The sequence below is a fragment of the Podarcis liolepis genome, assembly GCF_965112155.1.
Source record: "Podarcis liolepis genome assembly, chromosome: 12".
Lineage (NCBI taxonomy): Eukaryota > Metazoa > Chordata > Lepidosauria > Squamata > Lacertidae > Podarcis > Podarcis liolepis.
Genome location: NC_139563.1, coordinates 4,874,808 through 4,888,256, shown reverse-complemented (window position 1 = coordinate 4,888,256; position 13,449 = coordinate 4,874,808). Strand labels below are relative to the sequence as shown.

At 47.2% G+C, this 13,449-nt stretch overlaps 1 protein-coding gene across 6 annotated transcripts in view; it reads left to right on the top strand.

The window, feature by feature from the left end:
* The window catches only part of NBEAL2 (neurobeachin like 2), a 227,338-nt gene that overhangs the window by 95,978 nt on the left and 117,911 nt on the right, over positions 1-13,449 (top strand). For all 6 annotated transcript variants that reach the window (XM_083466478.1, XM_083466481.1, XM_083466483.1 and 3 more), the window contains exons 6-8: positions 3,876-3,958; positions 10,948-11,033; positions 13,041-13,347. In XM_083466478.1, the coding sequence (XP_083322604.1) occupies positions 3,876-3,958; positions 10,948-11,033; positions 13,041-13,347 (476 nt within the window). The remainder of the gene's footprint in view (positions 1-3,875; positions 3,959-10,947; positions 11,034-13,040; positions 13,348-13,449) is intronic.

Below are 13,449 nucleotides of genomic sequence, written 5' to 3'. Positions count from 1 at the left end.
AGACCTTGCATGTCAGGACGGAGGCTCTGGCCACCGGCAGGCAGGTCAGACATTAAACCAGGATCTGGTGATAGCTGCAACCTTGGGGTTATCACTTAGGGGTCTGGTGCTGCTCAGCTGCCAAACCCAGAGAAGAGAAGTTCTGGGATTTTAAAAAACAACAATTTTATAAGTTGTGTGCCTTTGTTTCTCTGTTTGACCCTCTTACATGGTTCTCTGTGCGTGTGGTATTTTACGCCTTGTGACTCGCTGCTGTTTTTATTGCTATTAGTTTAGCATTTATTTATCGCAATTGACTTTCTGTTAATGATTGTTTGCTGATATTTAATTTCATTGTGCACCGTTACATTCTGATGGATTATTGAGGGTTACTTTACAGTCATACCTCAGGTTACAGACGCTTCAGGTTGCATTTTTTCAGGTTGCAGACCGCCAAAACCTGGAAGTACCAGAACGGGTTACTTCCGGGTTTCAGCAGTCGCGCATGCGCAGGGGTGCTAAATTGCTCTTTGCGCATGCGCAGATGCGCCGAATCGCAACCGCGCATGTGCAGACGCGCTGCTGCGTGTTGCAAACATGCATCCTTCACAGATCACGTTCGCAACCTGAGCATCCACTGTATTTGAAATAAGTTGTTTATTTTAAAGTTATGTTTCTGTTATGACTTTTTTTTGGTATTTGATCGGATAGTTATAAGGTGTGTGTGATCCTGGTTGTTTCGTCGGCTTGTAAACTGCCTCGTGTGATATAGAAAGGCAGTGAACAGGGAGAAGAGTCAGTGGAAGAAGATTGGAAGAAATTTAAAGACTATTTACAGAAATATTGTAAAATTAATGAATGTTAGAATGATGTTGGATAGAAACTAAGTGGTTTTTAGCTGCAATACTATAAGGGAATATGAAAAATGGATTACTAATAGGTAAAGATTTAATGTTACAATATTTAAAGATTAAAGATTAGGATAAACAAAGAGGGGAAGGATTTGCTGAACCAACAAACTAAATTGGAATACAAAAAAGGGAGGCGTGAGGAGGTCCGGGAAACAAGCTAATGAAAAATAAGTAATGGAAAGATTGAGTTGTTTTTAATTAGTTTTATTTTGTATTTTTCTTTTTTCTATTTTTATTTTGTAATATTTTGAAAATTTTAATAAATATCTTATAAAAAAAGGCAGTGAACAAATTAAAAATTAAATTAAATGCTTCCCAAAGCAGACTGCCAGGCGATTGAGCTTCTTGGCTGATTATGCAGTTTACATTTCGCTGGGGTCTTGCCACGAAGCCGGAGAAAGGCATTTCAGTGTTTACGGTTTGAAGGCGCTCTTGAGATCTGAAAATGCCCGTGTCCCTTGGGGCAAGCAGGGAATGCAAGCAGGGCTGTTAAAACAAAAGCTTCGGTTTGTTTATACCTTCCATTAATCAAGTGCACTTAATTTTACTGGGAAATCAATGAAGCGCTTGCTTGCGGCCGGCAGCAGGAGAGCGGCTGCCGCGATTCGTCGGCTCAGGTTTTTGGGCCGGCTGCCAAAATCCATTCCTGCGCAGGGTGATTGCAGACGCGTGGAACGATGAGAGTCTGGGTTGCAACTGGGGACGGGGCTGGAAGTCCGTGGCAGCTCAGCCATTTTCACGCAGGAGCTCCTGGGTTCAGCTGCTGGCATTTCCAGTTAGGAAACCAGCCGGTAGGGAACTGTCAAGGATCTGTCAAGGAGATTTGATCGGAGACAGGTCATTTACAGGGTGGGCACAAACAGCAGCGTCCTCTGGTTCGCCTTCACCCAGCTGAGTTGGCAAGAGCACAGCGCTGATAACGCCAAGGTTGCAGGTTCGATCCCCGTACGGTATAATAATAATAATAATAATAAAAATAATAATAATAATTTATTATTTATAGCCTACTCATCTGGCGGGGTTTTCCTAGCCACTCGGGGCATTCTGGACGCGGGTGGCGCTGTGGGTTAAACCACGGAGCCTAGGACTTGCCGATCAGAAGGTTGGCGGTTTGAATCCCCGCAACTGTGTGAGCTCCCGTTTCTCGGTCCCTGCTCCTGCCAACCTAGCAATTCGAAAGCACATCAAAATGCAAGTAGATAAATAGGTACCACTCCGGCGGGAAGGTCAACGGCGTTTCCATGCACTGCTCTGGTTCGCCAGAAGCGGCTTAGTCATGCTGGTCACATGACCCGGAAGCTGTACGCCGGCTCCCTCGGCCAATAAAACGAGATGAGCGCTGCAACCCCAGAGTCGGCCATGACTGGATCTAATGGTCAGGGGTCCCTTTACCCATCTGGCTGGGTTTTCCTAGCCACTCTGGGCAGCTTCCAACAAAATATTGAAATACAATACAGTGATACCTCTGGTTGCGAACAGGATCCGTTCTGGAGGCCCGTTTGCAACCTGAAAAGTGTGCAACCTGAAGCGCTGTATCTGCGCAGGTGCACTGCGCGATTTAGCGCTTCTGCGCATGTGCAAGTGGCAAAACCCAGAAATCACCCTTTCCGGTACTTTTGGGTCGCCACGCGACGCAACCTGAAAAGACGTAACCTGAAGCATCCGTAACATGAGGTATGACTGTAGTCAAACATTAAAAGCTTCCCTAAACAGCTCCAACGAACAGCTCCCTCAAAAGCTGCTCCAACAATGGAGGGAGTCAAAAAGAGGGAGAGTGCTGTGTGCCCTGTCCCTTTTGTTACCTGGGCAGGTAAGGTCACGCCCACCTCTAGTCACATGCAAAGGAAGGATGCTCCAGGCCAGGAGGAAACAGGAAGTTTTTGACCGGCTGGACCAAACATTCCCCTGCATGTCCACTCTAGGAAAACAAGGAATGTTATACTTGACTGCTACTTAGGTATCACATCCCACAGCCTTAAAGAGGATTTCCCTCCTGGGATAAAGCATGGGGAAGTGTCGGTGAGTTCTCGGATAGACCAATCGTCCTGATTCTGGATAAAGCAGTTTCCCGTGTTCCTAACTCCTCCTGCAACCCCTATAATAATAATCATTTATTATTTATACCCCGCCCATCTGGCTGGGCTTCCCCAGCCACCCTGTGCGGCTTCCAACAAAAGATTAAAATACAGTGGTTTGTTAAACATTAAAAGCTTCCCTAAAGAGGGCTGCCTTCAGATGTCTTCTAGAAGTCTGGTAGTTGTTCTTCTCTTTGACATCTGGTGGGAGGGCGTTCCACAGGGCGGGTGCCACCACCGAGAAGGCCCTCTGCCTGGTTCCCTGTAGCTTCACTTCTTGCAGGGAGGGAACCGCCAGAAGACCCTTGGCGCTGGACCTCAGTGAACAATGAGGGTGGAGACGCTCCTTCAGATATACTAAGCTGCGGCCGTTTAGGGCTTTAAAGGTCAGCACCAACACTTTGAACTGTGCTCGGAAACGTACTGGGAGCCAGTGTAGGTCTTTCAAGACTGGTGTTATGTGGTCCCGGCGGCCACTCCCAGTCACCAGTCTAGCTGCCGCATTCTGGATTAGTTGTAGTTTCCAGGTCACCTTCAAAGGTAGCCCCACATAGAGCGCATTGCAGTAGTCCGAGCGGGAGATAACCAGAGCATGCACTGCTCTGGTGAGACAGTCTGCGGGTAGGAAGGGTCTCATCCTGCGTACCAAATGGAGCTGGCAGACAGCTGCCCTGAACACAGAATTAACCTGCACCTCCATGGACAGCTGTGAGTCCAAAATGACTCCCAGGCTGCACAACCTGGTCCTTCAGGGGCACAGTTGCCCCATTCAGGACCAGGGAGTCCTAACTGGAGGAACGCTTCTCGCCGGCGTTTGTGCTTTTGTCGTGTTGTACCACCCTGTGTGAAAGCTGCCTCCTAAGTCTACAAAACCTTTCTCACGCCCCTCTGCATTTCTTGCCTCTCCTAGGGAGATCGTCAGCATGAAAGAGAAGAGCAAATACAAGTTTGCACCAGCTGTGTTGCCTCAGGAGTTCAACTCGTTTTTCCAAGGTAAATACTTCAGTTTTTTGTTTTTTATTATTAATATTTTATCAGGTTTTATCAATAAAAAAGTTCAGAAAAATACCAAAAACAGAAAAATACAAGATTACAAAATACAAAAATACAAACATTAAACACAAAGAAAGAAAAAGAAAAAGAAAAAACACATATAGAAGAAAAACCAAGCTCCCTCTTTCTTGACTTCTCATCTTTAGTTAACTTATTTTCCTGACTTCCTCACGTCTCCCTTTTTTGTATCCCTTTTAGAAATTGGTTCAGCAAATTCATGTCTTATTTAGTTTATCTATTATCAATCCCATCTTACATTTTACCTATAGAAACATTGTAAAATTTTTGAATGCTGATGACATTGAAATGAATTGAAGGGGCTCTAGCAATAAGGTAAAAGGTAAATACTTCAGTTTCGCTCTCTCCCCACTCTCGCGGCCACTCAAGAATGGCAGTACCTTGGTTTTCAAGCTTAATCCGTTCCGGAAGTCCGTTCCAAAACCAAGGCATGATTTCCCATGGAAAGTAATGCAAAACGGGTTAATCTGTTCCAGACTTTTAAAAACAGCAATTTAACATGCATTTTGCTATCTAACGAGACCATTGATCCATAAAATGAAAGCAATAATCAATGGACTGTACTATAAAATAAATAAGACAGTATTGTAGATGATCAAAATTAATATATTTTTCTTAGCTGCGCAGATGATAGTCCTTGTTTGGATGGGAGGCTTTTGTCCATTTCTGCAGTCGCACAATCAGTCAGTCGGTAGTGGAACTGGGTTCCACACAGCCACAAGAACAAATTAACGGAAAAAGCCTCAAAAACAAAATCGCAAAGTAGCAGAAACAAAAGCACCAAAGTTAATCGGTTCGGGAAGTCCGTTTGACTTTCGAAATGTTCAAAAACCAAGGCACAGCTTCTGATTGGTGCAGACGCCCCAGAAACAATCGCTGACAGCCGCATCGGACGTTCGGCTTCCGAAAAACATTTAAAAACTGGAACACTTACTTCTGGGTTTTCGGAGTTTGAGAACCAAGGTGTTTGAGAACTAAAGCGTTTGAGAACCAAGGTACCACTGTTTCCCTGTTCACCGCCTGTCCCGCTGTCCGTGCACAACTCATCTTAACACAACTGATCCAGGTGTTTGTAACACCGAAGTTTTCCTGATCCACTCATTCCGAGTTCTGTCGTGCCAGGAAAGAAACTAAATGGAAGTTGGCTTTTTGCGTTCTGTGCCGACCAGGAAACAAACCACGAGTGCCGGTTTTATCAGGACAGCTTCTAAATTGATCTGTTGCACACACACACACAAGCCAAGAAAGCAAAGCCGGGCCCTTTCATCAGGTTTTCCACATACATTTAAAAACAGCCACTGCTGAGCAAGTTCCTAGTCTTCATGGGCGATGGAAATTCCAGAAGAGAGACTAACTAAGATTTCCAGGGATTGTGCAATGCTGCTTTGGTTGCCCTGTTTACCTCCCCCGCCCTTCCTGTGGTTAACAAAATCAGGGGGGAAATGTGTGAAATAAGAGATCAAAGTTGCTGGTTCATACGAGGAACAAAATTCACAATATTCACTGGTTTGTTTGTTTTTTAAAAAAATATTTTATTAAGGATTTTCTTGTTTTACAGACGTAAGTGTAATGCCTCGTATTTTTCCCCCCCATGTAACATTTTTACAAATCCATTTCATTTGTTGAGGCATTAGGGGGAGAAGAAAAAAAGGGGGGAAAGGGGGGTGGGGAGAGGGAAGATGGATAGGGGCGGGGTCGGGTGGCGGTGTTTCTATTATGTTTAATGTATGTAGAGTTTGGTGTCAGCGTTGCTTGTGTTGTTCACTTGTGTTCCTTTGGTGGTGAGAGAGGTTGGGGTTGGCCTAGGGTGTGATTGTTTGCTTGTGATTGGCTGTGTTGATCTTTGTTTTCGTGTGTGGGTGAGGTGGGTGGGTGTTTTGGATCAGGTTAGCCATATTGATTTGTATGCTTGTTGGTGGATTATTGTCACTGTCCTGTTGGGCTGTGTATGTGATAAAGGGGAGCCATACCGGGGTGAAGGCGTCTTCTTCTGTTTGTCCCCGTATCAGTTTCACTTTATTAGTTAATTTTTCTAGTAGGGCTGTTTCCCATACTATTTGGTACCATTGGTCCATGCTTACTCCTGACAGGTCTCTCCAGTGTCACAATATTCACTTACAGATAGGTAGCCGTGTTGGTCTGCCATAGTCAAAATAAAAAATTCCTTCCAGTAGCACATTAAAGACCAACTAAGTTAGTTCTTGGTATGAGCTTTCGTGTGCATGCACACTTCTTCAGATACACTGAAACAGAAGTTGCCAGATCCTTCTATATAGTGAGAAGGTGGGGAGGGGTATTACTCAGAAGGGTGGTGGGAATGGGAGATTGGCAGATAGCTGAGATGAGCCTGTTGACGACTCTTAACGACTGTAATAGGTCTTACAGGAAAAGGCAAGGGGTGAGAAGGTGAAAAATGGCTTAGTCATGTATAATGAGATACAGGCTCATCTCAGCTATCTGCCAATCTCCCATTCCCACCACCCTTCTGAGTAATACCCCTCCCCACCTTCTCACTATATAGAAGGATCTGGCAACTTCTGTTTCAGTGTATCTGAAGAAGTGTGCATGCACACGAAAGCTCATACCAAGAACTAACTTAGTTGGTCTTTAAGGTGCTACTGGAAGGAATTTTTTATTTTGACAATATTCACTGTTCACAAGAGTGTGATGGAGGCTGTGTGTTGTTTGGATAGGAAGCAACTCTTAAGGGGAATTGAGCTTCATGTTCACTTGTGTATATACCTTGGGTTACAGCTGCTTCAGGTTGCGTTTTTTCGGGTTACGGACTGCCGAAACCTGGAAGTACTGGAACGGGTTACTTCCGGGTTTCAGCGGTCGCGCATGCGCAGAAGCGCTAAATCGTGCTTTGCGCATGTGCAGAAGCCCCGAATTGCAACCCGCGCATGCGTAGATGCGGGTTGTGAATGTGAATCCCGCACGGGTCACATTCACAACCCAAGCGGCCACTATACTGTAATGCCACAAAATAAAATTTAGTGTTTGCCTTGTGTGTCAATGTTCAGGTCATGACGACGAGCTTGTAAGGTAGATTAGTGTTCCCTACAACTTTCCTGCAAGGTAGAATCATAGAATAGAATCATAGAATCATAGAGTTGGAAGAGACCCCAAGGGCCATCGAGTCCAACCCCCTGCCAAGCAGGAAACACCATCAGAGCACTCCTGACATATGGTTGTCAAGCCTCTGCTTAAAGACCTCCAAAGAAGGAGACTCCACCACACTCCTTGGCAGCAAATTCCACTGTCAAACAGCTCTTACTGTCAGGAAATTCTTCCTAATGTTTAGGTGGAATCTTCTTTCTTGTAGTTTGGATCCATTGCTCCGTGTCCGCTTCTCTGGAGCAGCAGAAAACAACCTTTCTCCCTCCTCTATGTGACATCCTTTTATAGATTTGAACATGGCTATCATATCACCCCTTAACCTCCTCTTCTCCAGGCTAAGGTAGACGCAGTGTGTGTTATGTACTGAAGTTCTCACCCTGGGCCAGCAGGGGGATACTGTAGATAGTTATGCAAATAAGGGATCGAAAGTGACGTTCAGTGATTGGATAGTTTTAGAAAATGGTTACAGTTACGTTGTACTGGAGCTCTAGCCTAGCAGGCTGACTGAACCCTTCAGTTTAGTTCTGTTCTGGCCTGTGAATAAACAAGAGCTGTTTGGAGAATCGCTGTGTCGTCTGATATGTTCACCCACAACTTAACAGTGTGTATGTGGGAGAGAGAGACAAAGAGTGTCTTGCCCAGGGCCCCCCCCCCCCCCAAGTGAGCTCACGAAAGAGGTGAGACTCACATCTCATAAGACTCAAGACCAGGGGTCAGCAAACTTTTTCAGCAGGGGGTCGGTCCACTGCCCCTCAGACCTTGTGGGGGGGCAGACTATATATTTTTTGGGGGGAGGGGATGAACAAATTCCTATGCCCCACTAGAAGGAGGAGCAGCACCAAGAAGAATGGATGAAATTTAAAGAATATTTAGTTAAATATGCTAAGATAACTTAAATAGAATTATTTGCGAGTACGAAATAGGCCTAGAATTTAAATATATGGATAAAAGTCAATATGAAAAGAAAGAAAGATGTTAATAGGACTATGCAAATTTTATGTGAAATGAGTTTTGGAAAACTGCTACAATGATTTATGTGGAAACTCAGCCAGGGGGACACAAGGAAGTCACTTAACAATGTAACCAAAAATGGAATTTCTACAGTTAGAATATATGTTTGTTTGCTTGCTTGTTTTTTCTATTTTTTGATGTCCCCCCCTCCCCATTATGTCTGTTGATGTGTTTGTTTTAAACTTGGAAAACCAATAAAAAAAAAATTGGGGAAAGCAAATGAACGAATTCCTATGCCCCACAAATAACCCAGAGGTGCATTTTAAATAAAAGCACACATTCTACTCATGTGAAAACACCAGGCAGGCCCCACAAATAACCCAGAGGTGCATTTTAAATAAAAGGACACATTCTACTCATGTAAAAACATGCTGATTCCTGGACCGTCCGCGGGCCGGATTGAGAAGGCGATTGGGCCAGATCCGACCCCCAGGCCTTAGTTTGCCTACCCATGCTGAAGACTGTTCCCAGTCTCTCCTCTGTGCCGGCTGCACACTGCAAAATCCACGAATGAAAACCTTGCAGAAAGTGGGGAAGCCAATGCAGATAAACTGCGATGCGATTTTTAAAAAGACATCTGACGGTGGTTCTGTTCGGGGACATTTTTAGTGCTTTAAACACCCCTTTTGCTTAAAAATAAACAGGTTCCGAGTCAATAGCCCCTTCTGCCCACAAACGACATTCCCAATTGCCTCTCTCCCAGTCAGCCTGTTTTCCAGAGTGCTGTGGGCAACCCTCTTACACCTGCCAATTTTTTTTTAAGCGTGATTAAAGAGCAATTAATCTGCATTAAGCGACTTTCTTCTACCCTGGGAGACCAGATATCCCCGCCAGTTTGCATGGTCAGCCTTTTCTCCTGCCAAGATATGTGTTAGATTCACATGTCAGCTTTAAGGTTTGCATCTATGCAAACTGAAAGAAAAATAAGTTCATTTATGAGTAACTATTTATTTTTATTTTTAAAAAAGCAAGGGAGATGTAATTCCCCCCCCCCCCAAATTCCAGGCATTTAAAGTGCCATTATCTCTCCCCTTCCCCGCCGATCTAAATTTAATTTATCTCCTTTGTTGCTTTTTATTTATCCTCTGGGCTGCTGAAGGGATCACAGTCAATAAATACTGAGCTGATCTCCGTGAGAAGGAAGGTCTGTGCCGCTGGTTTGTCAAGAGACTCTTCTTCAAAAAGCATCAAATTAGTTCAGGGGAATAGATTTGCAGAAACTGTTGGCAGATTTCTAGTTTTTTTTATATTTTGTATCTATAAAAAACTCCCTGGGATTTTTCAGGGGTTTTTTTTTCCCTTGCCAGGTGCCTGCAAACTGCAAGGCACTCACATCGACTGGCTTTGGCTGCCAGGGGGGGATTTCTCTGAGCTATTTGGGTCGTCTTGGGTGCAGACGTGTGATTACAAAATCGTAGAGTTGAAAGGGACCGTGAGGGTCATCCAGCCCAACCCCCTGCAATGCAGGAATCTCTTGCCCAACCCGAGACTCGAACCCACGACCTGGAGACTAAGTGTCTCATGCTCTCCAACCATCTCGCCCTCTGTCGTCCCCTTCTCCTTGTGCCCTCCATTTTTCCCAGCATCAGGGTCTTTTCCAGGGAGTCTTCTCTTCTCATGAGGTGGCCAAAGTCTTGGAGCCTCAGCTTCAGGATCTGTCCTTCCAGTGAGCCCTCAGGCCTGATTTCCTTCAGAATGGATCAGTTTGACTTTCTTGCAGTCCATGGGACTCTCAAGAGTCTCCTCCAGCACCATCATTCAAAAGCATCCATTCTTTGGCGATCAGCCTTCTTTATGGTCCAGCTCTCACTTCCGTACATCACTACTGGGAAAACCAGAGCTTGAACTATACGGACCTTTGTTGGCAAGGTGATGTCTTTGCTTTTTAAGATGCTGTCTAGGTTTGTCATTGCTTTTCTCCCAAGAAGCAGGCGTCTTTTAATTTCGTGGCTGCTGTCACCATCTGCAGTGATCATGGAGCCCAAGAAAATAAAATCTCTCACTGCCTCCATTTCTTCCCCTTCTATTTGCCAGGAGGTGATGGGCCCAGTTGAAAATGTTTAACGTATGTCATTAAAATGTTTACCATATGTCATTAAAAGCAAAGCACTAGAAAGTTTTTGCTACCGGACGGCAATGCCTGCGTCTCATAATGTAGCTTCTGGCGCCCAACCTTTTTTTTGGGGGGGGTGTGCCGGCATGTGTGTGTGACACCATGTAGCAGGATGAGGCCCAGCAGGGCCTGTCGTGGCCATGGGAAGACCCAAAGGGGCCTGCTGCGGCCACAGGTAAGCCTGACGGGCTCTACCGCAGAATATTGAGGGTGCCTGGCCGACTCCTTGAAAATTTTGGGGGCCTCACTTCCTCGCCCCCCCCCCCAGATGTCACCCCTGGACAGCTGTTAAACCAGGAATGGGGGACTTCAGATGCCTTTGGACAGTCCATGGGACTGATGCCTTTGCTGTCCATGGGACTCTCTAGAGTCTCCTCCAGCACCATAATTCAAAAGCATCCATTCTTCGGCGATCAGCCTTCTTTATGGTCCAGCTCTCACTTCCATACATCACTACTGGGAAAACCAGAGCTTTAACTATGCTTCTTCACAGTATAGCATCAAAATAACTTATCTTTTTATTTGCAGAATGTGGATGCTCATCTTTCCAAAATGAGAGCAAGCGCTTGTGTTCTGTGTTACAAGCCGAGCACTGCTCGGAGTTGTTCCTTTTTTTTATTATTTCTTCCCCATCCAAAACGCCTTTCTCTCTTGCCTCCTTCGCTAGAGTGCTTCCAAGAGGGCGAGCAGCTTCCCGAAGTCCTTCAGGTGCGGCTGATCCATCTCTTTGGCGCCATCGTCTCCGGAGCCAAGGCAAGCTTTCCTCTCTGTGAAATTTCAGGCTCTGCCCAGGAAGTGCAGTTACGCTAGGCTTACCAGACCTCCCCGGTTCCCGGGGACAGTCCCCGGATTTGCGAATCTGTCCCCGGACAAATTCCGTCCCCGGAATGTCCCCAGATCTGCAAATCTGTTCCCGGGAAACATGGCAGGGCCAGTGGCGTAGCGTGGGGGGTGCAGGGGGGGCCGGCCGCACCGGGCGCAACATCTGGGGGGGGCGCTCGCACTCGCAGCTCTCTGCCCCTACCTGGCTCACTCACTCTCTCTCACTGCAGTGCTGGCTGTGCGAATCCGATCCGAGCAGCCGGGTCGCCGCCCACTGTGGAGGGGGTGGGTGCCAGGCGTGCGGTGCGGAGAGAGAGCGAGGGACTATCTGGGGGAGGGACAGTGCAGCGGCCGCCCAGCGCAGCGCTGAGCGCGGGAGAGAACCACACCAGACCAGACCAGGCAGCAGCAAGAAGAAGCTGGCAGCGGCGGCAGGTTAGGGGGCGCAAATTACTTGCCTTGCCCCGGGTTAGGGGGCGCAAATTACTTGCCTTGCCCCGGGTTAGGGGGCGCAGATTACTTGCCTTGCCCCGGGTGCTGACAACCCACGCTACGCCGCTGGGCAGGGCAGCCTCAGCAGCCCAGAGCCAGCCTGGTAGAACAGTTGGCTCTGGCTGGCTTCAGGAGCTGCTTGCTGCCACCGCCACTGCCAATGGGGAACCGGGGACGTCCGGCGGTACAGATTTCCTGCTCCCTTTGTTTTGACAGATCAGGGGAGGCTTGGGAGTCACGGGCGGGCGGGTGTTGCCCAGGAGGGGCGCAAGGCATTTCTCTGCCAGGCAAGGTGCAAAGCCCTTCTTTTGCACCCTGTGAAACATACTGCATTTTTCGCTCCATAAGACGCATCAGACTATAAGGCGCACCTAGTTTTTGGAGGAGGAAAACAAGAAGAAAAATATTCTGAATCCCGGAAGCCAGAACAGCAAGAGGGATCTGGCTTCTGGGAGAGCCGCGTGAAGCGTCTTCGGGGCAGCGGGATGAAGGAAGATGCTGCTAAGGCAGAAGCCAGGACAGCAAAAGGCTATCCCAGAAACCAGATCCCTCTTGCTGTTCTGGCTTCCGGGATTCAGGATATTTTTTTTCATGTTTTCTTGCTGTCCTGGCTTATGGGATAGCTGCACACAGCCTCTCATGGGCAGCGGGATGAAGAAGAAGAAGAGTTTGGATTTGATACCCCGCTTTATCACTACCCGAAGGAGTCTCAAAGCGGCTAACATTCTCCTTTTCCTTCCTCCCCCACAACAAACACTCTGTGAGGTGAGTGAGGCTGAGAGACTTCAGAGAAGTGTGACTGGCATGTGGAGGAGCAGAGATGCGGATTTGCCGATCAGAAGGTCGGCGGTTCGATTCCCCGCAACGGGGTGAGCTCCCATTGCTCGGTCCCTGCTCCTGCCAACCTAGCAGTTCGAAAGCACATCAAAGTGCGAGTAGATAAATAGGTACCACTCCGGTGGGAAGGTAAACGGCGTTTCCGTGCGCTGCTCTGGTTCGCCAGAAGCGGCTTAGTCATGCTGGCCACATGACCTGGAAGCTGTACGCCGGCTCCCTTGGCCAATAAAGCGAGATGAGCGCCGCAACCCCAGAGTCGGTCATGACTGGACCTAATGGTCAGGGGTCCCTTTACCTTTACCTTTTGCTTATAAAACTGAATCACTGAAATAAAGTGTGTCGGCAACATGAAAACATGAGTACCTATCCAAGATGGTGGCACGTGGAGACGCTGCAGCTGAAAGCTTTCTGGAGGGGAGTTAGGGTTTGTTAGGTCAGAGTTCTTAGCAGGTTTTGAATATCTTATGTGGATTTTTCAGTTTCATTGTTCTGTATGGGACAGTGACAGTAAAGGTATCGTATCGTATCTGCTTTGGCACAGTGCGAAATACTTCAGCGTAGCCTTTCTCAAGCTCAGGCTCTGAAAGCTGGTCTTTCTCTTCTCAACAGCAAAACGCTCTCCTGGTGGTCACCCCGTCCTCGGTTGAGGTCCTCATGCTGGTGCTTCGGAGGTGGTGCTCTCCGGTCAGCGGCCCCCCCAGAGACTCCAAACTGCTGCAGTTGACCCTGAAAGGTTTGGTCGGCATGGTCCACGTTCTCCACGCCAGCAGCCCAGACCAGCGCCAAGTCGAGATCCGAGCCATCTTAGACAGCTACTTCAAGATTTTGAACTCGGACCAGCCCATGGCGTCGCTGGAAGGCTCTCCCGGCCCTCACTGGGAGGAGAGGCTCATCGCGCTCAGGGTGAACATGTTGGGTAGGTGCTAGATTCCCTTAAATAGGGCTACGTTTTTAAAACTCAGCCCTGTTTTTGAGTTTGCTTGAAACTTCGAACTTCAATGACTTATTACTACTGCTT